The sequence below is a fragment of the Engystomops pustulosus genome, chromosome 7 (genome assembly GCF_040894005.1).
Source record: "Engystomops pustulosus chromosome 7, aEngPut4.maternal, whole genome shotgun sequence".
Classification (NCBI taxonomy): domain Eukaryota; kingdom Metazoa; phylum Chordata; class Amphibia; order Anura; family Leptodactylidae; genus Engystomops; species Engystomops pustulosus.
Window position 1 is genome coordinate 38,681,580 of NC_092417.1, and position 26,324 is coordinate 38,707,903.

The following is a 26,324-nucleotide window of genomic DNA, read 5'->3' on the forward strand; positions in this document are numbered from 1 at the left end:
TAACCTCTTCAAAACCACACATTGAAAGGTTGTACAGTTTTTTTAAATGGTATCAAAAGGTATCAGAAAGGTCATCCCATCCTGCAGACAATGAGACCTTACACAGCTCCATACACTGAAGTATGAAAAATTTATGGATGACACCATATGGCGAAGCAAGGCATTTTATTAATGCAAGGTTTTTGATTTTCTTTAAAGTCACTGAGACTAAACTAAATAAATTTGGTATCACTGTGATCCAAAAAATAATGGTGATCTATCATCTCGACCGCACCTTGAAAGCCATGCAAATAACGCCCGTCAAATTTTGGCACAAGCCTGTTACCAGAGACCCTCCATGCTGTAGCTTCAGAGGCTGTTACACTGTGCAGGAGCATTTAATTCCTCTCTCTGTCTGTTAAAACTCCCTTCTGCAGTGAGGTTGCACGAGGCTTAGGAAGGGGTGCTGAGAGAGAAGGAGGAGACTGTAACAGCCGGTGAAGCTGCAGCACAGAGGGGTTTGATAACAACCCCCCAGAAACAATCTGTATAATTGGCAACGGCTCTGGGTCCGTTCCCAGAGCTCCTGTGTGCTGTACAGGCTGTTACACTGTCTCCAACCCTTCAGGCTCATTAGAATAATTTAAAAAGTTAATTTTAGAAGGAAAGAGGCCATGGCTAACAAATATAAGAAGATTACCACAGCCTGGATCTATGAGTAATTGCCTCCTAGTTTATGAAGCTTGATGGTAGATTTCCTTTAATAAAGTGTATTACAAAGTTTACTGTCATCACGTGCACTATTCATTAATGCAATTCTTTTATAAAGTTTAGTTTCGTTTTAAGGCTGTGTTCACTAAAAATCTGTCCCTCAGATCTTCTATTCCTAGGTGTGGTTTGTAGGGGTAAAAAATAAGCTACATGTCCTATATTATGGGTAGAAACCACTAAAAATATTGAGTAAGATTACCAAAATATATGTTAGAAAGCCTGCCTGGATTCTCTGATGGAATTTTATTATTTTCTTCTTCAAGTGGAATCAATGGAAGCTCAAATTCCGTATAATAACATCTGACATCAAAGAGACCTGTCAGAAAGTAAGTTACTAATAGGGGTCTGTGAGCTAACATGTGATTACCATATCGGGTCATTTAAACGCTTGGACCTGGAGTCCGCTGATTTCTGTTTTAAAGGCTGCATTCATGTCCGCGGATGTGCCTGTCTCAGTCCCAGCATACTTGGTGTATGACATGTACTCAGGAATGTGAGCACTGCTGAGCATTAATGCATCTAACCATTCCTACTAACCTTCAGAAAACACTGGCAAACACTGAAGGAAGAAAAAACTAAAATGTCAACAATTAAAAGTTTATTCCTAAAAGAATAAACTAAAGTGGTTTTACTGTAATTTGTAATACACACATTCTAGCTGTGCTTTAAGAATCTATCTACTGTTTTGACCATACAAAACTGCAAACAGTGTTATATATTGGCACTGGAGAGCTGTAATTCAGTTCAGAAAAGCTAAAAGCACAGCAGTGTGAGGATGTAGCGGGAGCTGCCTTAAAGTACATTTACCATCAAAATCTATCATGATAATCCAGGGACACTTACTCATAGATCCAGGCACCGTGACTGTGGTAATCTTCTTATATTTATTATCCATGGTCTCCTTCCTTCTGAAGTCAACTCTTAAAATTATGCTAATGAGTCCAGAGGGTGCTTGGGAATGTTACCAGAGCACCACCATGCTGTAGTTTCACAGGCTGTTAAACTGTGCAGGACTTTTTCCCCCTTCCTCCTGTGTGAGATTACATCAGGCAGAGGAGAAGTGTTGAGGGTGTAAAAGCTTATGAAGTTACAATACGGAGGGGCTCTGGTAACGTTTGATTGGTATGCATTGATTATCAGCCTTGTCACTTCTAAAAGGCTTTTATATGTTTGACTTTTGTGATATATTATGTAAAATTCTTAATGAAAACATATGAAAAAAGCTACCTTTTACAGCAACAAAATCTGGTACAACTCTTAAGCTGGACTTAACTCCAAATTTATGATTATGTTCACAAAATTTTAATATGTGATTGCCCCTTTCCAAACAAACAGACTGATGCCCATATGTTCACTTTTTTCTTTCCAGAGTTATAGCATTTTTCCCTTTTAAGCTACTTGTTAGAAATCCTCCTCAGCAGTAATGAAGTGGGTGGAGACTAACTTCTTCCTGTCATTGCACTGAAGCTGAGTCAGTTATAAACTGCCCTCACCTCCCATGATGCTTTGTGTTTTTTAAAGACGTAATGTAGCAGCAAATCCAGTGAGATTCCAACAAGTAAATCCGCTGAACACTGCATAGTGTGTACATACAGGACTATATAGTGAGTAGCCTGGCAGGAATTTAATATGTCGTCTCTTTTTCTCACCACCAGAGGTGCCTGGGGTTGACTTACTCCCCTCTTCTCATGTCAGCTTTATTATAGATCAGTAAAGTACAACTCTGTGTGCACAAGGGTAAATGTTTGTATCAGTTGTACTATAGAACTGCTCCACTAGAAATAATAAGCATTTATGGAGTCATATACGTTTTATACCCAGTTGTTGGACTTACACCCACTACCCCTACTATGCCTGCCCTGCATGCCTCCCATATTTTTCTTCTTTAATATGTACACAAAGGTAAAATCTGGTATCACCATCCACATAACAATCCACTGCAACGCTCCTCTGCAAATCCCAAAAACCTATTAACCCCCATTACCACAAGCACATGATAGGTCATACATCATCAACATATATATTTCCTATGGGTTGTGTAAGAAGTATGTAATCTCATCTAATGCTTCTGTCATCATGTAGTTATCTTCTACTTCCCTGGGTCTGTTTCACTGAAGAGTGTCAGGGTTAAAATGAACCGACGGCTGACTTGTGGGGGAGTAAGAACTTATGACATGGAGGGAAGATTGGCAGGGACAACTGGATGAGCAGTCACAACGATTACCAATACATGGCATGCCCCACGCTCATTCTCTCCTACTGTACAGGTCAGTAGTTCTCTGGGCATATGTGAGTAGGGCTGCAGATCTTTGCATCTATAATACATTCACATTTGTCTTCTGGGTCAAAATGAAATAGACCTGATAGACCTCAATAGATCCTAATGGGCAAAGAACAATCAAAAACTTTGGTCAGTAACCGAGGAGCACCATATGGCAGTATACCCTCTCCATTCCTGTTTACTTTATACACTTCTGGCTTCCACTATCACTCTGACACCTGTCACCTTCAGATCTTCAGATGATTCAGTCATTGTTGCCTGCATACAGGAGGGTGATGAAAAAAACCTATAGGGAAGTCATCAACAAATTTGTGGAATGGAGTGAAGGTAATAACCTCCTATTAAACATAGAAAAAACTAAAGAACTGGTCATCGATCTACGGAGAAGAAAAAGCGGCTCATGATCCTATCTTAATTGAAGGTTGAGCCATCGACCAGATCCATACCTATAAGAATCTTGGTGTCATAATTGATGTTAAGCTGGAATGGACAGCAACATGGCACTCAAAAAAGCTTCCTCCAAAATGTACTTCCTCAGGAAACTTAAGACATTCAACATCTGTAACAAAATCCAAAAGATGTTTTACGGATCTACTATCACAAGCATTATATACTACGCTATTGTCTGCTGGGGAGGCTCAATCCAAAAGAAGGAATATAATAGGCTGGCCAATATCACCAGAAGGTCACAAGGCATTGTAGGCGATAGCCTGAGCCCAATCTACAGCATTTGGAAGGTTAGGAGTCGCAGAAAGCTTATTTCCACTGCAGGAAACGCATTACACCAAATTGCATCAACAACTGAGCAAAATAAGTGACCGGTAAAGGCTGCCGAACAACGAGGTTTCAGAACTCCTTTATACCAAAAGCCATCAATTTCTACAATAAATGGACTCAAGAGGCAGCCAAACCAACTCAAAGGAACACTCCAGTCAGAGCTAATTCATTGAATAATACATGTAATACATGGTGCCGGGCCTGGAGGGAAGAGCAGGACTAATTTTTATTGTATTCCTCAAACCTTGCTAGAATCTAGAGTCCTGCTCCTCCCATCAAACCCTGCACATTATATATAATTATAATAATATAAAAATAATTCAATGAATCTGCTGTGACTGGAGTGTTCCTTTAACCCTTGTGCCCCAGTCATACCAGTTGTCTATTGCATCATCCCCTTCTTCATTGGGATCAGATACGTCTCCATGTTTCGAGATGAGTGCATTCTGATAATACAGAATCTGTTTGGCTCCATATTTGTGGTAGCATGATCAAACCTGAGACGCTGAGGCAACTGTAAACTATGATCATGTGTTATTGTTGCACCACCATTTGGTGATCATACTGGGACACTGAGGGTCAATTACTACAGCACTAACACCTCTACATTTAAAGGGGTAGTCTGAAATGGGAATAATATTGCACTTCAGCTCCAGTCATTTAAAGGGCTTCTCCCATATTTGATTGTTAGCTATCTGACTGGTGATCGTTTGACTTCGGGGACCCACTATGATCACAAGAATGACAGTCCCATTCTTACTTATTGATATTTTGGGAAATCTGGAAAGTGTTGAGTGCAACACCCAGGTATTTCCGCCACTCCCATTTATTTTTCTATGATTCTCTAGGATCATATAGTTGTATGATCGGTGGAGATCCAACCACTCCTCTCACATGGGGGGGATTCCTGTTTTTGCAATCAGTAAGAACCCAAAGAGCAGACAGGACAGTTTCCCTGAAACTACCCCCACATTTTTTTTATCTATACCTTTTTAAGTTCATAATCAATCATTTCAGTCAATAGCTACTTGTGCGACCTTTCATACACAGTTCATCTTAGCATGAGTAGGGAGATGGGAGTAATTCAATGACATCTGTCAGAACAGATTAGAGAGGCCTTGCTAAAAACAGTATCTTTACTGTAATATTTATGGGCACCTGGATGTAGCTTCCCATGTACAATCCCTGGGATACAATGCAAGATGTTGAATAGTAGGATTTCAGCAACTAAAGGACCAGACAACTTCAACTATAACCAGCCCATAAAGAGTTAAGTGCTCCTTGGTGTAGATGACCTAGGCACAGTGCAGCTGTCAGTACAGCATGTGTGCTATGAGTATGAGCAGGGCATTGAGTGACTGGCTGCCTGCCTTCTCCAATGACCCACCCTCCTCCAAACTATATTACACTTGTCTTCATCAGACTACCCTCTCTTTGCCTTTCTCGCTCTTCCCTTAGCCTGTCCTTACATTGTGACTCTCCACTTTTCACTTCAGCTTCTCCTTTCCTGGTCGTCTCTTCTTTACCAGGACACGCTGCCCTCCACATCATTTACTGGAGTTCTTGACAAGTTTGGAAAAAGTCCCAAGCCCCCGGATACATAGAGCTCCCCTTACACAAAGCCCAGCATGGTAAGCAAATCAGCAATCTCTGTTTGACTCTAATTCTTACATTTCTTCTAGTCTGTGCTCATCTTCATTCTTAAATTATCAAAAGTTTTAAATATCTTCATGACCGGCCAAAAGTAACTTTCCCTCCATTTATAGATACATTCTATATGTGGATGTGATGTAAAATGTATCTTTGAAATGTGTACATAGTATATATAATATACATGTAGACCCCATATAACTTCACTTTCTATTGCGTGTATCTTGGATAAGGTGACATTTTCCAGGTCCCCCCCCCACATAAGTTACATTTAAAGAAGTTAGATAAAACTTTTTAGATTTTATATGAGTTCATGATGTAGTAATGACTGAATGTACGTGCTAACATTTTCTGATTAATTGGGTAGCCGGATATTGTATAAAGCGGCCGGCTGTAGGAGCATAACTCTCACAATGACTACAGCATATGTGAGAACGCCTTAAAAGGTCAAGTAATGGAGAATAATCCTTACCATAGTTATTGTTTGACAGGTGGCGTAGACACTGGGAGCGGAGAAAGGAACTGAACATCCTCTCTCTCCCTCTCTGACATTTATGTGTAATGGAGTCACATATTATATTTATTTAGGCAGATACAGGGAGTTACAAAAGTCTTCAAAACCCCATAACTTTTCCATAATTTTAAAATGTTACAGCTACATACTAAAAATTAAATTTTATTCCTATTTTACGTGATAGAACAACACTAAGTATTTGTGAAGTGTAAAAAAAATTGATATGTACTTTGGCATAACAGAAAAGTATCAATATGTTGTTGGACCACCTTTAGCTGTTGGGTTATGTCTGTACCGGATTTGCACATCTAGTGGCTGGAATTGTTGCCCATTCTTCTTTGTAGTATAAGTCTAGGTCCGTCAGAGAACATTTGTGAACATTTGTGAAGTTTTCATGTCAAGCCAGAGATTCTCATTGGGATTTATGTCTGGACTTAGACTGGGCCATTGCTCATACATGGAAATGATTTGATGTAAACCTATTCCATTGTAGCTTTGACTGTATGAGGGTTATTGTACTGCTGGAAGGTGATTCTATATCCTAGTCTCAAGTCTTTTGCATCAGCTTACAGACCCTGGACCTCTGCTGTTTTTCATTGTCTGGGCTGTCAGTTTAGGTGGGTGGCCATGTCTTGGTAGGTTACTATTATAATTCTTTATTTATATAGCGCACACAGATTACGCAGCGCTGCACAAAGCATGTCAAATTGGTCCCTGTCCCCATGGGGGTCACAATCTAAACAACCTACCAGTATGTTTTTGGAGTGTGGGAAGAAACCGGAGTACCCGGAGGAAACCCACGCAAACACGGAAAGAACATACAAACTCTTAGCAGATGTTGACCTGGGTGGGATTCAAACCCAGGAACCCCGGCGCTGCAAGGCAGAAGTGATACCCACTCAGCCACCGTGCCACCCTAGTAGATGTGATGTGAGATGTTCAGAGCTTAGGCTATTATTCATATTTATCTCTGAGCTGTATGGTGCGCTCCTTGGTTTTCATGATGCTGTTTGTTCAGTTATGTTCTATAACAAACTTCTAAGCCCATCACAAAACCCTTGCAGTTATACTGAGAATAAATCACATACAGATGTGCTCTAGTTACTAACAAAGTGACTTCTAAAATCAATTGGACACACTGGAGGTATTTTAGGGAAATCTGTATACAGGATGGGCTGAATACATATGCATACCATCCTTTTCAGTTTTTTAATTTACAAAAGCATGTATTATTTTCTGTACTCTTCAAAAATACCTGAACATTTGAATTTGTAACATTAAAATATAAAGAAAGGTTCAAGGGGTTGGAATAAAATTGCAACCCATTTTATATTATACTGCACTCCCTTAATCACACCTATATTAATGGGTTAGATTTATCAGAAGTGGCTGAGAGCAGACCTGTTTTAGTTGCCCATGGTAAACAATCAGAGCTCAGCTTTCATATTCCCACAGCTGTTTATAAAATGAAAGCTGAGCTCTGATTGGTTTCCATGGGCAACTAAAACAGTTTTACCTCAGACATTTCTGAGAAATCTCTACAAACATAAAATCAATGGGGGAGATGTATCAGAGCTGTCTGAGGTAAAACTATTTTAGTTGCCAATAACAACCAGTCAGAGCTCAGCTTTTACTTTTCCACAGCTATTTACAAAATTAAAGCTGAGCTCTGATTGGTTTCCATGGGCAACTAAAATAGTTTTACCTCAGACAGCTCTAATACATCTCCCCCATTGATTTTATGTTTGGAGAGATTTCTCAGAAATGTCTGAGGTAAAACTGTTTTAGTTGCCCATGGAAACCAATCAGAGCTCAGCTTTCATTTTATAAACAGCTGTGGGAATATGAAAGCTGAGCTCTGATTGTTTACCATGGGCAACTAGAACAGTTCTGCTCTCAGACACTTCTATATTATGTTTTCTTACTTATTTTTTTATCCATGTTTTCTGTGATAATAAAATGTAGTAGCATAGTGAATATATACCACTATTGTGCTATGTACTAACCTTCATATCTATATGTAAATACCTGGCACTAAAACCTTTGTATGAGGGACGGACCATTTGTACAGCGTGTGCCCAGGGGCCCAATAGCCCAGTTGTCCTTTAATCCACCTCCTTAGTTCTATTAGATTCTATGTAATTGCCTGAGTTGATGAAGTTAACATACTAAAAGTTTGTGAAGAAGACATAGGGATGGTGCCCTAAGATATAGTATGAATAACAATAGGCCTCTATACTATACTGGCAAAGAAGCCCTCTACTGTCTGTGTCCGCCATGCTGTGGGAGCTGACTCTAAGGCCTCATTTACACACCAATCATTTCGGTGGACTTTTTATTGGAGACCATTTTGATACCACATATGTGGGTTCTGTTTTTCATAACCCTAGCCAGGAGATGTTCCGTAAAGTGCATTTGTGTAGTTATGTAACCTTTTAGTAGTTGGACCAAAATGAACCTCGTTTCGATTCTATAAACGTTGAAATTAAAATGTTTGGCGTGGAGGGCAAATCACATACCACTGAAATGGCATACTGAAAAATAGACCCTTTTGTTGCAGATAAAAAATTGATACAACATGTGAATAAAGGATAAAACCTGTGTTAGTTTTTATGCATTTTTTTTTGAGCCAAGGATAGGTAAAACCTGATAGCTATCCACTTTTGTATCCGTTCCTGTCTTTTGTGAGTTCTGGTAGCGTAAAAGAGACTCTGCAGCCTCCCATTTCTTTCAATAGGAGAGGAATTTTGTCCAAAATCCTGCATATTAACTTGCCATTAGGTATATTTAAATTATTGTGACTGCTTAGTTGTGTAATGTAGTGTGGGAATGATGACTGACATGTGGTCAAAGTAGCCACATACCTCCTACCGCTGTAGAAATACTACCAGAAAGTTGTCCTATGTTAACGCGACCTACAAGTAAATATAGGATTCTATCTATAGCCGAGGGACAGAGATTTCCCCACTGCAAGTCATCCTCACAGATACCCAGACAACAAGCAAATATGGTATCTGTTTTTCCATTGTGTTTTATCTTTTTTTGAGTAACCTCCTTGGAAGTGTAACATAACTAAGTGTTTTTTCGGTGATATACTGTATATACTTGAACAGCCCCCTTGTATATAGCCAGCTGCCTCCCAGTATATAGCCAGCCCCTGCCCCATATTATATAAACAGCTCCTACCCCCTATTATATATAGCCAGTAGTCCCCTGCTCCCAGTATATAGCCAGCAGCCCCCTAGTATATAACCAACCCCCTGACCCTAGCATATAGCCAGCAGCCCCTTTGTATATAGCCAGCAGCCACCTGCCCAGCCTTAAAAAAACAAAAACTTACCTTTCCGACTCCCCCAGCAGGTCCTCTTCTGTCTTCAGCTTCGGCTCCGTCTTCGGTCCCCGCACTGTGTTGTTGCATATACCATGATGTCAGGCCTACTGGTGGGATTTCCCGGACCAAACCTTGAATCACAGAACAGACATGCTAAGTTCAGTCCAGTGATACAAGGTTCAGTCCGGGAAATCCTGTCAGCACATGGAGCAAGCTTCTCAAATTCGCTTGTGGGCAACGCATTTCGGGTCCAGACTAGACCCCTCATCAGGTAACAAGTATATACAATTATATTTAACACAATAAATTTAGTAGATTTAAAGCCAATAAATATTATCGTTTGTATAATGGAAATAATAGCAATATCGGTAAACAAATAATAATATAATATTATTTATTGTAAAATGTAAAGTTATACTAATTTCCAATATAATTTTCGTATCAAGTCCCTTTTTTTTACCTATTTTCTGGTTAATTACCCACTGGACTGTATAGTCACAATCTAAAATGGTAAGCATAATAGTGACTAATAATATGTGGCCCAGTAACTATGATGTTCCTGTGCAGCTGGGGTTCACGCCTGACGATTGCAACACCATTGGTGTTCATGCTCTGCGGATCTACCATGGATTCTCCAGTTTCCTCCAACATTCTACAAACATACTGGGAATTTAGAATATGATCCCTTCTAGGAAAGATGACAAACTCTGTACAGTGCAGTAGAATACGTTGGTGCTAATAGTTTGCAGTTTTCTAATAGTTTGTTAATTAGTTGTCTAATAATGAATTAGTAGTTAGGGCATGTAAAGGAGATGTAAACAGATATAGATATAGATGCAAACAAAATAGGCAGGTAACAGGCTCACGTGAACAGAGGAAAGACACACTGTGGGTTTTGAACACAAGACTCAAAATCTTCCCAGCCGGCACTTCAGTGCGTAACTGTATCTACTAGGATGCTCTGGCCTCTTAGTAGATCAGGCGTAAAATCTGATCTAACACCAGGTCAGATTTGGCAGAGTTTTTTGCAGAGTTTTCTGACTATTGTAACTCCGTCAGGGCTTACACCCGATTTATGTGACTTCTCAGCTTAAAAACTGGCAGAGAAGGCATAATGAATCTCCACCATTGAATGCAAGATGATTCCATGTACACACTCATGTTTATCTTTTCAAAAATGGAAATAAAATTTTTAAAAATTTCCTGGTCCTTCAGTTTCCTCCCACACTTCAAAACATACTGGTAGGTTGCTTATATTGTGAGCCCCATGTGTACAGGGACAGGGATTTGGCAAGCTCCGTGCAGCGCTGCGTTATCTGTCTGCGCTATATAAATAAAGAGTTCGTTTAAATTTTTTAATTAAGCTGGTTCATTCTATATGTAAACTGTACCGTGCGGCCCCTATGTATATGCTAACATCTTTTTTTTCCAAAAATGGAAGTCTGCAGGAAAATGTTAAACAACTTTAAAAATCAAACGTTCTTGACCCCAGATATAGAACTTTTTTGGTTTGCAGCAAGCCACACTGTCACCTCTGACCCCCCTTCCCCCAAACAAGACTAAGCAGTAAGTCATGGGATGTAATTGCAGCTGGTTAGTTGCTAGTGGATAGTTATAGAAGACCTGTTGTAATTCCTACAGGAATTTCCTGAGTTTCTTTTGCAGCAGTGTCTTGTACAAAGACCGCTTTTTGAACTTCCAAGACCAACATTCAGCAGCAGAGTCATGGCATCTAGTTGTAACCTAAACAACGCAAATTCCAAATATATATTAGTTACATTTTTTGTAGTATGTGCAGTACATTTTGAGATACCCTTTATCTGTGTGTTACCTGTGTATATTTCACATTAGCTTATGTGGCTATATGAGCATATGTACATATGTTCCTCCTACTACTCCCTGGAACTGCCTAAGAGACCCAAGGAGAAGTGATGTTTATGAAGGAATTACTCACAATGTAACTCCTTCATGTAAGATGATATTCTTTCAAGTTCAAGTACAGAAATACTCTGTTATACTCTGCTATACATGAGCTTTGATAGTGAACTAATAATACTACAGAGCACCAAATGCCATAGTGCAACATAATGGACCACCCCAGCAGCACAGAATACCTTCCCAGCAGCAATTACTACCTCTCCAGTAACACTGACTACTTCTCCAGCAGTACTGACTACCTCTCCCGGAAGAAAGGACTACCTACCCATCAGTAGTGACTCGTTTTCTCAGCAGTACTGAATACCTCCCTAGCAGCACTGACCACCTCTGCAGCAGCACTGACTACCTCTCCAGCAGCACTGACTACCTCTCCAGGAGTACTGAATACTTCCCTAACAGCACTGACTACATTTCCAGCAGCACTGACTACCTCTCCAGTAACACTGTCTACCTATCCAGCAGCACTGACTACTTCTCCAGCAGCACTGACTACCTCTCCAGCAGTAGGGACCAGCTCTCTCAGCAGCACTGACTACCTCTCCAGCAGCACTGAGTACATCTCCAGCAGCACTGACTACATCTCCAGCAGCACTAACTGCCTGTCCAGCATTACTGACTGCATTCCAGTAGTACTGAATACCTCTCCAGCAACACTGTATACCCCCCAAGCAGCACTGAATACCTCTCTAGCAGCACTGAATACCTCCCCAGAAGTGCTTATTTGTACAATGCTGCACTAAATATCTTCTTGGCGATAACTAATATACACCAAAATGCAACCCAAAAGTACCCACCCCAGAAGTGCAAAACAGAACCGTGCAGAACTGAATATCTCCCCAGAAGAGCTAAACCAGTAGCACTGTACTGCAAAATTTTTCCATATCTCACCCCTGTTTACTGGAACCATACTTTCCCTACTTATAACTCTAACATTTTCACCCTTATTACTCATTGGCAGTAACATCAACATTCAGGTCACCCCAAACCTTCTGGTGCTAACATTTAATACCTTCCTCACTGTTGGCAGTATTCTTTCATCCATCCTATTGGCATCTCATCCACACTGGCAGCTACATCTATGCAGATTTAGTGATACTAGAGATATATGGTGGTGGGAGGTTGGTAGGAGATGTTCACATTATGAATGTACATTTACTGTAGACTAAAATCGAGATGCATGTGCATATTGACGGTCATTAGCCAGGAGGTCACTGCAGGTCCTTTGCCCCTTCTAGCCAAGTAGACACCAAGTCTGCCTACCTGGTCGGCCTCACCATCAGTGTTTAAGTCCTGGAAAGTTTTTTAATAATAATTGTGGTATAACTGTACTATGACTAATGGTTTCATTATGTTCTAAATTACTAAAGGATAATCCATCCAGATATAGAGAATGAAATCATTCCTAAGTCCTTGAGGCAGTCATTCTGAAAATGTCATCTACCAAACAGGAAACAATCTGATGCAGTAACAGAAATGTAATTTTTATTTCATGGAAAGGCAACTAAATCCGCATCACAAATTGTAAAGTAATTTATATGACAATCACTTTGACCAAAATTGTAGCAATCACTGTGTAACATACAGCAAGCATACATGTCTCTTTTAGAAATGAGAACATGTAACAGGAAGTTAAGGGGTGTGGTTTGCTGTGAGCTAGGAGAAGAAATGATGGATGTCTGACTGCACATGTTATAATAAAAGAAGTTTCTGTTGGAATTCATCTCTGCCTGCTGCTATCACATGGAGACATTACAACTGGCGACGAGGATGGGATGGGTGTCCTGCTGCAGTGAGTACTGACTGCATTCTACATGTGCTCAATGCCAAGGTGTGTGAGATAAACACCTACAGACACAGATAGAAGATCTGCCTCCCTGACACTACAGCACAGCTACCTCCTGCACTACTCTACTGAGCAGAGCTAAGATGGCAGATGGCTATCAGCTACATGTGTTCCCCAAATTTGATACTACTGATACCAACAACCTAGCTCACAACTGGAGAAAATGGATAAGCAGATTTGAGAACTTTCTGGAAGCCATAGACATCAAAGATGATAAAAGGAAAAGAGCTTTACTGTTGCACCATGCAGGCTCAGAAGTGTATGACATATACTGCACACTACCTGCTGCAGACACTGACACCTACAGCAACTGCTGCAAAGCTCTGACAGATTACTTCAACCCTAAACAAAACATCAGATATGAGAGATACAAGTTTAGGATTGCCAAGCAGCTTCCAGAAGAATCCATGGATGCCTATGTGACAAGGTTAAGGGAATTAGCTCAAGGCTGTGCTTTTGCTGATAATGATGATGAAATTTTAACACAAGTAATTGTTTCTTGCACATCTTCTACAATAAGACGCAAAGCCTTGCAGCAAGACTACTCTCTACATGATTTTCTCAAAATGGCCCGTGCCATAGAAATAGCAGATCATCAGGCCACTACAATGGAAAAAGGCGACGTCTCCAATTTAAAGCTACAGCAGACAACAGAACTCAGAAACAAAAGAAATGTTACAGATGTGGAAAAGACTTTCCACACATAAATAAATGTCCAGCATTAGGGCAAACATGCAGCAAATGTGGTAAAGAGAACCATTATGCATCTGTATGCAAATCAGCACTTGCCAAGCCCCCTCCAAATCCATCAAAACAGGCCAATGTACAAGTATTACACCAGGATGAAGAGGAGACATCCGCCACAACCAATGACTATGTCTTTATTACCTCTGCACCCAAACCACTGCAGTCTCTGAGTGTAATAATCACTGTTTTCAGTACTGATATTACATTTACAATTGATACTGGAGCATCTGTGAACATCATGGACAACAATACATATGAACAGATGAGGACAAAACCAGTGCTTAGGACTGTTAACACAAAAATCTTCCCATATGGATCTCAGATTCCGCTACCTACTGTGGGAACATTTGATGCTGAAATCAATTACAAAGACAAAATACAGAAAACAAGCTTCTACATCCTACAAGGCTCTGGAGGTTGTCTTCTTAGCTACCATACAGCTATGAATCTTGGTCTCATTCAGATCATTCACACAATAACTGATCCAGCTGACAAGGAAAATCAAACTATGCTTAATGAATTCTCTTCCCTATTTAGTGGATTGGGAAAATTGAAAGATTTTCAAGTGCACCTTCATGTGGATGAAAGTGTCCGTCCAGTTGCACAAGCTCATAGACGCATTCCTTTTCACCTAAGAAAAAAGGTGGAAGAAGAGCTTCAATCCTTAGAGGATCAGGATATTGTTGAAACAGTCACTGGTCCTACCCCATGGGTTTCTCTTATTGTGGTGGTTCCAAAACCAAAGGATTCTGACAAGGTAAGAATTTGTGTTGATATGCGCCTTCCAAATGTTGCTATTCAGAGAGAAAGACATATCTCTCCAACAATGAATGACATCATTCATCTACTAAATGGAGCAGCTATTTTTTCAAAACTAGACCTCAATAAAGGCTACCATCAGCTGGAACTGAGCCCAGAGTCAAGATATTTGACAACATTTTCAACACATTTGGGCCTAAGAAGGTACAAGCGCTTAACCTTTGGAGTCTGTGCTGCAGCAGAAATTTTCCAAGATGCCATTCGAGTTGTAATCCAGCACATTCCCAATGCTTTCAATTATAGTGATGACATAATGGTATTTGGAAAAACCCAGAAGGAACACAATCGTGCATTACATGCTGTTTTTGAGTGCTTATCAGCTCATGGACTCACATTAAACAAAGAGAAATGTGAATTTAACAAAACTTCTCTAGAGTTTTATGGTCATATTTTTTCTGCTGCGGGAATACAGCCCGATCCTAAAAAGGTAGAGGCAATAAAAATGGCCTCTGTTCCTGAGAATGTCAGTGAAGTTCGTTCCTTCCTTGGGATGTCCAGCTACTGTGCTAGATACATTCAAAATTTCTCAACAATTAGCGCGCCACTAAGAGACCTCACCAAACAAGGTTGTGAATTCAAGTGGTCTCCAGAATGTCAAACCTCGTTTGAGACTATTAAAAATGAACTGTGTTCAACTACAACAATGTGCTATTTTGATCCAGCTTTACGCACTGAACTGATTGTGGATGCGAGTCCAGTGGGACTGGGAGCTATTCTAGCACAATACAAACCCAACAGTTCAGATCCAAGTATAATTTCATATGCCAGTTAAGGGTTAACAAATACAGAAAGAAAATACTCTCAGCCTGAAAAAGAGAGTTTAGCTGTCGTCTGGGGATGTGAGCATTTTCATCTGTTTCTGTATGGAGCTCCTTTTACCATTGTCACAGACCACCAGGCTCTCCTAACTATCTTTGGAAACCCAAGAGCCAAGATGCCAGCTAGAATTGAACGATGGGGTCTACGACTTCAAGGATATAATTACAAAATTATTCACAAACCTGGCAAATACAGCAATCCAGCCGACTACATTTCAAGGCATCCTACAGAAGTGGATCAAACTACTCAGTGGTCAACTGAAGAATATATCAATTTTGTTACTGCTCATACAATTCCTAAGGCCCTTTCAGCTGATCAGTTTGTGACAGCAACCGCACATGACAAGACACTCTGTGCCTTGATACACATTATTCAGAATGGCAAATGGCATGAGATTCAGAGAGCAAAATTTCCAGACCCTGAAATAAGTCTCAAGGAGCTCAAATCCTTCTCATGTGTGAGAGCAGAACTGTCAGTCACAGAGGCGCACCTTATTCTTAGAGGCACCAAACTGGTTGTTCCCAAAACATTGCGTCGCTCCGTAATACAGATTGCTCATGAAGGACACCTGGGAATAGTTGGCACAAAGAAACTTCTACGTGAAAAAGTGTGGTTCCCAAACATGGATCAGCTGGTAGAAGACATGATAAAGCATTGCTCCACATGTCAGCTGGTGACTCATTCATCAAAACCTGAGCCCTTACAAATGTCTCCTTTACCTACAGCTGTCTGGGAAGAAATAGCAGTTGATATCTATGGCCCACTGCCTAATGGGCAATACATTCTGGTAGCAATTGATGAATATTCAAGATACCCTGCAATTGCATTTATTTCTTCGACTTCAGCAAACAGTGTAATTCCAGAGTTGGACAACATTTTCTCAGCATATGGTATTCCCAGAGTAGTCAAAACAGATAATGGACCTCCATTTAATGGCCATACATTTGTACAGTTCTCTGAATATCTGGGGTTCACACACAGAAAGATAACACCGTGCTGGCCACAAGCAAATGGAATGGTGGAAAGATTCATGCGCACTTTAGGGAAGAGAGTTAAAGCCTCTTACTTGGAGCACATACCACTGAAACAGGCGCTCTACAGATTTCTACGCAACTATAGGAGTACACCTCATTCAACTACTAATGCTGCTCCTGCCCACCTACTATTCAACAGAACCCCTCGTATCCGTATTCCTGATGTTACCAGTCACGTCATTCCTGATGATTCTACTGTGAGACCCGCAGATTTTAACAACAAGCAGAAAATGCAACAGTATGCAGACAAGAGCCGTCATGCTCAGCCATCTTTTATAAAGAGGGGTGACAAAGTGGTTGTACGTCACAAACAGAATAACAAGACCTGTCCAACGTATGACCCAGCAGAATACCATGTAACAGCCAAGAAAGGAAGTATGGTCACAGCTGAGCGAGATGGACATTCTATTACCCGGAACGCCTCACACTTCAAAGTGTTACCAGAAAATAGATTACCTGACAATGGATTACCAGAAAATGATGCTGGTGAAGCCTCTCAGACCCACATAGAAGTTACTGAGAGTGACAGTTCTCAACAGGACATAGCCAGCTCTTCAGATAACAGTGTTCTTCAACAACCAAGACGCTATCCAGTGAGAGAAAGAAGAGCCCCATCTAGACTTATTGAGGAGGTGTAATTTGGGGTTTATATTCTGCTTATCTAGAAATGGACCATTAATGACTGTTAAATTGCAACATTCAAGATCCAGTTGTTTTTTCCGTTAGCAGTTTTAACTTATGTTGTTTCATTATTTTGATTATTATTCATTTAAAAAAAAGGGGGGTGATGTAACATACAGCAAGCATACATGTCTCTTTTAGAAATGAGAACATGTAACAGGAAGTTAAGGGGTGTGGTTTGCTGTGAGCTAGGAGAAGAAATGATGGATGTCTGACTGCACATGTTATAATAAAAGAAGTTTCTGTTGGAATTCATCTCTGCCTGCTGCTATCACATGGAGACATTACACACTGGAGATGTTAACTTGCTGTCTTGTACTAACGATGGACATTACTCTAAGAACTATTTTCCCCACCCATTTCATTTTTATCCCAAACTTCTTCATTTCTTATAGGCTCATCAGGAAAACCGACAAATAAACTGAATTTTAGGCAGAAACCAGAATAGAAAATCAATTAACTTATAGGAAGGTTCTGTTAGTGGAACATGTTTCTTTTTTTTGGTAAGAGAACTCATACCTTTACCCAGGGAAGCATTACATGGCCTAGAGGACTTTTTATGCCCTATATATACAGGAATGTATGTATAAAGGAATCTAACACTGAGGGTCTTTATGAATGGATCAGTAGATCGATTCTGAGCTTATGTTTAGACAAATACTGTTTAAACAAAGGAGGAAGTCTAGTCTGAGTTTTTACAAATACAGCTAGTGACAGGTGCTCATGACACCCTTTTTTTTAGCTATCCCCATAAAATCAACTTTGTTATCTTACCTGGCATACAGCTAGATGTAGTAGGAGTTGGAGGGGGTAGCTTCTTTCCATCCCAGATGCCTCCTTTTCGCCATTCAGCATGCCATGTCATCTAAGATCCTTTACCCACTAACATTTGCAAAGTCTACCCATGTATATATCTGATCGCATGAAATGACAGCATGCCTCGATGTGGTTCACTCCGGCAGTAGATGTCTTTTGCTTCAAGTCTTTATTTTCTTATAGTCCAAACATTACACGGCAAAAACAGATATCAAATATAGCATCACCATGTGTATCAGCAGGATACAAGGCTTGTATCCTGCTGATACATACGGTGATGCTATATTTGATATCTGTTTTTACCATGTAATTTTTTGACTGCAAGAAAATAAAGACTTGAAGCAGAAGACATCTAGTGCTGGAGGGAACTACATTTTACATGGTACAAGTGTTTAAACGTTGGGCTCCAGACACATTCCAGAGCACGATGTCCTGTAGGATGGACGTGAGCCGTTGAACATTTCTCTTTTACACTTATTGATCAGCTACATACATGGGGTAGATTTTACAAATGTTATAGAGTAAAGGAGCTTAGATGACATCACCAAGGTCACATGATGTGAAGTGCTGAAGAGGGCATGTGGCATGGGGCGGGGACACTGAACTTTGCTAAGCAGGACATACCAGGTATGATAACAAAGTTGATTTTATAAGGATGTGAGGGAAACAATTATTAGCTAAAAGAAGGGTGATATTTAGTTAATAAAGCTCTATGGGAACCTATCACTAGCTGTATTTGTGAAAATGTTGTGACCGGTTCCCTTTAAGGGGTTGTATGTTAATATTAACAATCTGATCAGTTAGGGTCTTACTGCTGGGAGAACATTCAGAAACGTGTTGGTCCCTTTGGCTTTCCATCTGTGTTATCTCTGACCTCATTAAAGAAGAATCCTATGGCTCTCAGGACTGCCTCTGTGCACAGTGTATTAACAGTGATACAATGGGGCACATTTACTCACCAGGTCCTGTCGCGATCCAGCGGTGCGTTCTCAGTCGAGGATTCGGGTCTTCCGGCAATTCACTAAGGTAGTGCGCCCAAAGTCCACCAGGTGTCGCTGCTGCGCTGAAGTCCGCCGGAGTTCACCGGAGTTCACTATCCTATTCCTGGTGCAGGCAAGTGCATGTCGAGAGACACATCTTTTTTTAAAAATTCTGCAGTTTTTCCGAATCTATCGGGTCTTCCAAAGGCCACACCCCCAGATTTCTGTCGCATGCATGCCGGCGCCGATGCGCCACAATCTGGTCGCGTGCGCCAAAAACCCGGGGCAATTCTGGGAAAGACAGCGCAAAACGGAAATATTCGGGAAACCCGACGAAAAATAGCAATTCCTTAGTAAATGACCCCAATGGGTCAGAACACTGGACTAAGTGTTTGTTTCTAACTGCTGGGAACCTCACCCATCATGGGAAATGTATCCCAGCAATCCCATACTATAAAATGGAGCTGCAGGGCACATGCTTGTCCAATCGATTCATTAGAATGGGACTTGGGGGTTCTTTGCTGGCGAGGAAACATTTTTAAACTTTAACTTTTGGTGATTTTTAGCGATGGAGCCTTATTATTAAATCAACTTGTATATGTTACTGGAACCTCACATTAGATTTAAATATAAAAATCTGATGAAAGGTTCCCTTTAACATATCCTTACTTACTTTACACCAAAATGAAGCATACAGAAATAAACTGTTGTGATTGCACCTCATTTCTATTTGTTAACTTCCCTCTTCATATTTCAAGATTGCAAATTCCTATCCAAAGTTCTCAAAGATCCAGAAGAATGAGGAGAGAATAGTCACCTTTGGATTTAGCAGTGAGCAGATCATTGGAGACTTTAGTAAGGGCAGTTTCAGTGGAGTGCATAGAGCGGAAACCAGATTGTAGGGAGGGAGTTTGCTGAGAGATGACGGGTTAGTCAAGAATAGACCAGTTGTTCAGCTGTAGAAAAAATTGTGCACATCTGCAGATATCTATACTTAAAATTTATACTCAAAACCTATAACTCTGCCCTTCATCTTGCTAAACAGATCTATTTTGCTAATCTAATATACTCTCTCTCTAACAAACCCAAATGGCTCTTTAATACTCTTCACTCCATACTAACACCGAAGGTGCAGCCAGCGTCACAAGCCTTGATGGTGAAGATCTGGCCACCTACTTTAAGGATACAATTGATTGCATTTGCCACTCACCCCACTAATCCCCTTCCCTCTGGTTCCCTGTTCACTCCCTCTTCCTATGAGCCGGTCACAGAGGATGAAGTTTCAAGGCTCCTTTCCTTTGCTCGCCCCACTACCTGCACAAGTGACCCCATTCCCACATATCTCTCTCCCAAGCAGTCACTTCTCACGGACACATTGGGGATTATTTACTAAGGGTCGTCGGATTTTGTAAATTTTCTGGATTGGGCAGCTATTTAAAAGGGGATTGTGTTGCACGCGATTGGATTTTGGCGCAATCGCGTCAACTATCTTGCAACAGAAATTGTGGGGTGTGCTGTCGGACGATCCGACGGATTTGAACTAAGCGCGGGATTTAACTTTAAAATTGTGTAACAAGACATGCACTTACATACATCGGGAAGAAGAAGGTGAACTCCGGCGGACCTCAGCGGGGAAGCGACACATGCAGGAAATCGGGCGCACAATCTAAGTGAATCGCGGCACATTACATTCCGGTCGGACATTCCGAATCGGGGAACACGACAGGGACTGGCAAATGTGCCCCATTGTGGATGTGTAGTTCATGTCTTCTTCACAGCCACATTCTCAACATAATTGCATGTCCATTCTGCATCCATGATAGAGACTGAATATGGCTTGCTTAGAGTATAGGGAAGCTATTGAAATATTTAGCTTCATCTACAGTAGAGCAACAAGTCACATGAGCTTCTCTAATCTTGCCCATGTGCTAGAAGTGTGGTGGGATTCTCATTTGGCAATGCTGGTCAGCAGGGAGACTATGGATTGTATGCTAGGATGTCAGCCAATTCTAAACAAACATGATATATTATAACACTTGCCGTCAGCTGATTGACTCGAGAAGCCAGCAGATTAAGTCGATGTGCAAGGAAGCCAAAATAAAACTGGAACTAAACAGTAACCAGATAAAACATGTGGGCGACAGAGTACTGTGAAAGTCAGAAGCCCAGAAAAGCGCAGCTGGGAATCATAAACAGGTCTTTACTCACTGCTTTAGTTTACCTATATCGAAATTCTATGGCAGTTGTATAGGTAACTTCTTCTGATGCAGGACCTTTCTATAAGAGCACTCCAGAAGAAGAGTTCAGGGGTGTATACAGAATTGGAAAATTCTTACATTATCCATCAACAAACTATATTAACAATTATCAAAAAGCATTATGAACTTAAAGGTATTTACACAAACTAGGCCTCACTGTAATGCACTTATGGGTAAAAGACAAAAAAGGTAGACAAACACAGTGTGCTCAGGCACCTAGCCCACTGATCAGCCTACTGATCAATCATACTTGATTTCCTTGCAGACCCTAGTGGTCAGGGACAACTAGGAGACATTCCCAACCTGCGCCAAAGTGCAAAACATAAGACAAGACAATACAAGAGCAGTCAGCAGACCCCGGTTGGAAGCAAGGGGACAAATGCAGTACAAAATCACAATAGCAGAGAATAGTCAGAACCTGAGGTAAAAAAGTTAGACAGAGAACAGTATAACACTATGATATGTAGCTTTCTAGAAATGACTATTGAATGGTGGGCAAAACTCATGTGTTATATCAGAGTCCAGGCCCCAAACAATGATTGGGTCAGAACTCCGGACTCAACAAAGGAGCAAGGGAGTAATATAACTGGAAAGAGAACATGTCAATAACAGCAAGTTAACTATCAATGAACCACAGCCTAGCTGCAGGCTAGTAGTGGATGTGGTGCTAATCAAGCCTAAGGCTGAGTTCACACTGACAAGAAAGAAAGACATAATCAGTGCCTCCTCGGTCCGACTCAACGGACATGGGATAATGCTGACACAGATGTTACAGTACCCACTTTTATGAGGGTACACTGGCCCCTCATCAGTTTCACAGGGTTTTTGGCAATGTTATAATCTGAGGAGGCGTGGAATTTGAAGAGACCCATGTACACTCCTCAGGGTCATATACCAAATATACCCAATACTGGACAGAATTCAGAACCTTATAAGAATATAGAATCCAATTCAAATACAACTGTAACTGGTGAATTAGACAGAACAGGAGGAATGTGTATGTACGTGCTAGGCTTGCGACACAAATTGAATTGTTAAATCCCGTGCGTAGTCCGAATCTGCCAGATCCTGAGACGGCCCGCCCCCCGATTTGTGTCGTGTAAAAAACAGTGCGATTGCAACACAAAACGATCGCATGCGACACAATCCCCAGCACGGTCCCCGAAAAGTCGGGAAGCCCTGTCGGAAATGCAGTCGCAGGACCCTTAGTAAATAAGCCCCATAAGGTGCAAGGTTAAATGCAATCTATATGATACTGGATTTATGATTTTATTTATAGAATATGGACCGATATAACATGGAGCAAACTTTCCTGACAAAACTTTGAGATGCAGGTTCTTGGTGGACAACCCTACCCGCATGGGCGTAACTAGGATGGGTGGGGCTCCATAGCAGACTCCCCTACACTTTTACACACATTTAAGCTCTGATATATACATTTTTACACTTACACAGATCTGTCCTAGTAGCTGCTGACCACATGGAGGAATTACATGGCAGTGATTAGAGATCCCCAGTCCTGTCATTCTGCTGTCCCCTTCCTCTCCCTGATATTTGAATCTGAGCTGCCGATTCATGCTGTTTATTGTGCTGTACAATGTGCAGTATAATATGTACGGTATATAATGGTGCACATCCTCCATTATTTAGTGTGTCCGGCTGGATGCTGGGGCCCCCTGACACTGCAGGCCCAATGGCAGCTTCTATGAAAGAAACCCCTGTAGTTTCGTCACATCCCACCCATTCCCTCAAAACATGCTAAAGAACTGGAGACTGTTTTTCATTTTCCTGATGTTGTTGTCTGTCTTGTGCTCTATACAGATTAAAAAGAGTCTTGTGGGAGTTTTCTGTGTGCCAGTTACTATTGAACTTGATGGGGCAGATTTATCAAGATATCTGAAAGTCAGAATATTTCTAGTTGCCCATGGCAAGCAATAACAGCTCAGCTTTCAATTTGCCAGTGCTCATGAATATTGTAAAGGGGAGCTGTGATTGGCTGCCATGGGCAACTATAAATATTCTGACTTTCAGGCAGCTTGATAAATCTGCCCCGATGTATTGCAGCGGGTTCAAATGGCTGTCTATAGTTATATTTATTAGCCAAGTGCAATATGCTATACTCTTCCTTTTATCCCTTCTTTAAACTTATATTGGTAACTCAGTATGGCTTCCCACTGACATGGTGTTGTAATAATTTCAGAGTCTGTTTTCCCATATTTCTCTCCTGAACTACAATGTTGGATGCCATATGGTTGCCATGTTTTTGGCATTATGCGCTGATCTTCTGTTATACTACTTGCACTGTAATCCATGCAAACTGTCAGAATAGGGGGCCTGAAAAATAATCACGAAAACATTCAGCTGAAGGAGTATACATTTACTTCCATGGTTGCATTTCTTTGTTCTTTGATTCAAAAAGGCACAGTGGACACACTCGCTAACTCAATAATAATAATAATAATATAATGAGAATCTTTATTTAAATAGCACCATCATATTCTGTAGCACTTTATAAATCATGGGGGACATATACAAATAATATAAGACATTACAGAGTACACATAGTCATATGGAACAATAGGAGTGAGGGTCCTGCTTGCAAGAGCTTACATTCTATGAGGATGAGAGGGTGACACAAGAGCTTACAGTCTATGAGGATGAAGGGGTGACACAAGAGCTTACAGTCTATGAGGATGAAGGGGTGACACAAGAGCTTACAGTCTATGAGGATGAGGGGGTGACACAAGAGCTTACAGTCTATGAGGATGAGGGAGTGACACAAGAAATTACAGTCTATGAGGATGAAGGGGGTGACACCAGAGCTTACAGTCTATGAGGATGAGGGGGTGACACAAGAGCTTACAGTCTATGAGGATGAAGGGGTGACACAAGAGCTTACAGTCTATGAGGATGAGGGGGTGACACAAGAGCTTACAGTCTATGAGGATGAGGTGGTGACACAAGAGCTTATAGTCTATGAGGATGAAGGGGGTGACACAAGAGCTTACAGTCTATGAGGATGAGGTGGTGACACAAGAGCTTATAGTCTATGAGGATGAGGGGGTGACACAAGAGCTTACAGTCTATGAGGATGAAGGGGTGACACTAGAGCTTACAGTCTATGAGGATGAGGTGGTGACACAAGAGCTTATAGTCTATGAGGATGAAGGGGGTGACACAAGAGCTTACAGTCTATGAGGATGAGGGGGTGACACAAGAGTTCATAGTCTATGAGGATGAAGGGGGTGACACAAGAGCTTACACTCTATGAGGATGAGGGGGTGACACAAGAGCTTACAGTCTATGAGGACGAGGGGTGACACAAGAGCTTATAGTCTATGAGGATGAAAGGGGTGACACAAGAGCTTACAGTCTATGAGGATGAGGTGGTGACACAAGAGCTTATAGTCTATGAGGATGAGGGGGTGACACAAGAGCTTACAGTCTATGAGGATGAAGGGGTGACACTAGAGCTTACAGTCTATGAGGATGAGGTGGTGACACAAGAGCTTACAGTCTATGACAGTGGTGGCGAACCTATGGCACGGGTGCCAGAGGCGGCACTCCAAGCTCTTTCTGTGGGCACCCGGGTCCTCACCCCAGCACACCAGGCAGGACTCATAGAATCCTTCTGCAGTTCCAAGCAACTTAAAATATGCTGCTTTCAGTGATATTTTGATACTTACTTTGCTACTTGGGACTGTAGAAAGAGGGAGAATGTGTAGACAGGGCTGAATTATCTTTGGAGGACCTCCTGCTGGCCCCACGATTCTCTGTGCACAGAGGGACACTGGAGAGAAGATAAAATTATGCAAATTTTCTATCTTTCTACTGTGTTGATGTCCTCAGGAGGCCAATCTGATTGTTGAAGAATAGGGAGCTGTAAGTTACTGCTTTAATTTTGGTTGGCACCTCGCGATAAATAAAGGGGGATTTGGGGTTGCTTTTTGGGCACTCGGTCGCTAAAAGGTTCGCCATCACTGGCCTAGGAGATAGATCCAGAAAAGCAGAAACTAAAAATGCAGTCAGAGAGATAGGAATAAAACCAAGAGAGTGAGGTGTCCTTCAGGCCAATGGAGAGAAGTCTCCTGAGGAGGAGCTGGTGGTCCACAGTATCAAACGCTGCAGTAAGATCCAGAAGAATGAGGAGAGAGAAGTCACCTTTCGATTTAGCAGTTAGTAGATTTGTGGAGACTTTAGTAAGAGCAGTTTCAGTGGAGTGCATAGTAGAAAAGTAGGAAGTAGGTACCAGAGGGATAACTGGTCATTTGAGAATAGACCAGGTGTTCCAGGAGTTTGGAGATGAAAGGGAGGTTAGAAACTGGTCGGTAGTTAGTAGCACTGGATGGGTCCAGGGATGTTTTTTTTAGTAATGGGGTAACAGCATAGTATTCCTCAACTAGGGTAGTAACTAAAGACTCATGGGTCCCTAGGAAAAGGGTGTAGTTTTCCAGGAATTTTCCTAATGCTCATCATGCATCACTACTAGCCTTGTGTGTCTAGCACATGCCCGATGATGTTTTTCTTCCACATTTTCCAAAAAATATTTTTTAAATATAATTTCAATAATACATCTTCTCTATCCAGATAGTTTAGGTAGTGGCTTAGTGCTGTGGACCCAGACATCTCTATAGTACTGTATGTATAACAGTTGTACATAGTAACAATTGGTTATGTTCCAGTTATATCCAATGATGTAATTTCTTATAGACAGCAAAGATAATTGCTACACACTAAATAAAATTGGTCAAATCTTTCACTTTCAGCAATCATGGCAGACAATCCTATTGTTCTGTGGGCAGATGCTTGAAGGAAATCTAACATCAAATGATAAACTAGGGACACTTACTCATAACCAGGCACCGTGAAGGTGGTAATATGCTTACTATATATACTCGAGTAGAAGCCGAGTTTTTCATCAGAATTTTTTTGCTGAAAAGTCCCCACTCGGCTTATACTCGGGTATATAAAAAAATAAACTCTGTACTCACCCTTCCGACGGCCCAGGCAGCTCCTCTTCTATCTCTATGACAGCGCCTCTTCTTTCTTCAGCCCGGCGCCAGGTCCACTACAGCTCCGTGCGCAC

General features: G+C 41.2%; 1 protein-coding gene across 1 annotated transcript in view; it reads left to right on the top strand.

Annotated features, from left to right (window-relative positions):
• Positions 1-5,220: 5,220 nt before the first annotated feature.
• The window catches only part of CFL2 (cofilin 2), a 31,840-nt gene continuing 10,736 nt past the window's right edge, over positions 5,221-26,324 (top strand). Inside the window, exon 1 of the mRNA XM_072115516.1 lies at positions 5,221-5,439. Within this exon, the coding sequence (XP_071971617.1) occupies positions 5,437-5,439 (3 nt within the window). The 5' untranslated portion in view covers positions 5,221-5,436. The remainder of the gene's footprint in view (positions 5,440-26,324) is intronic.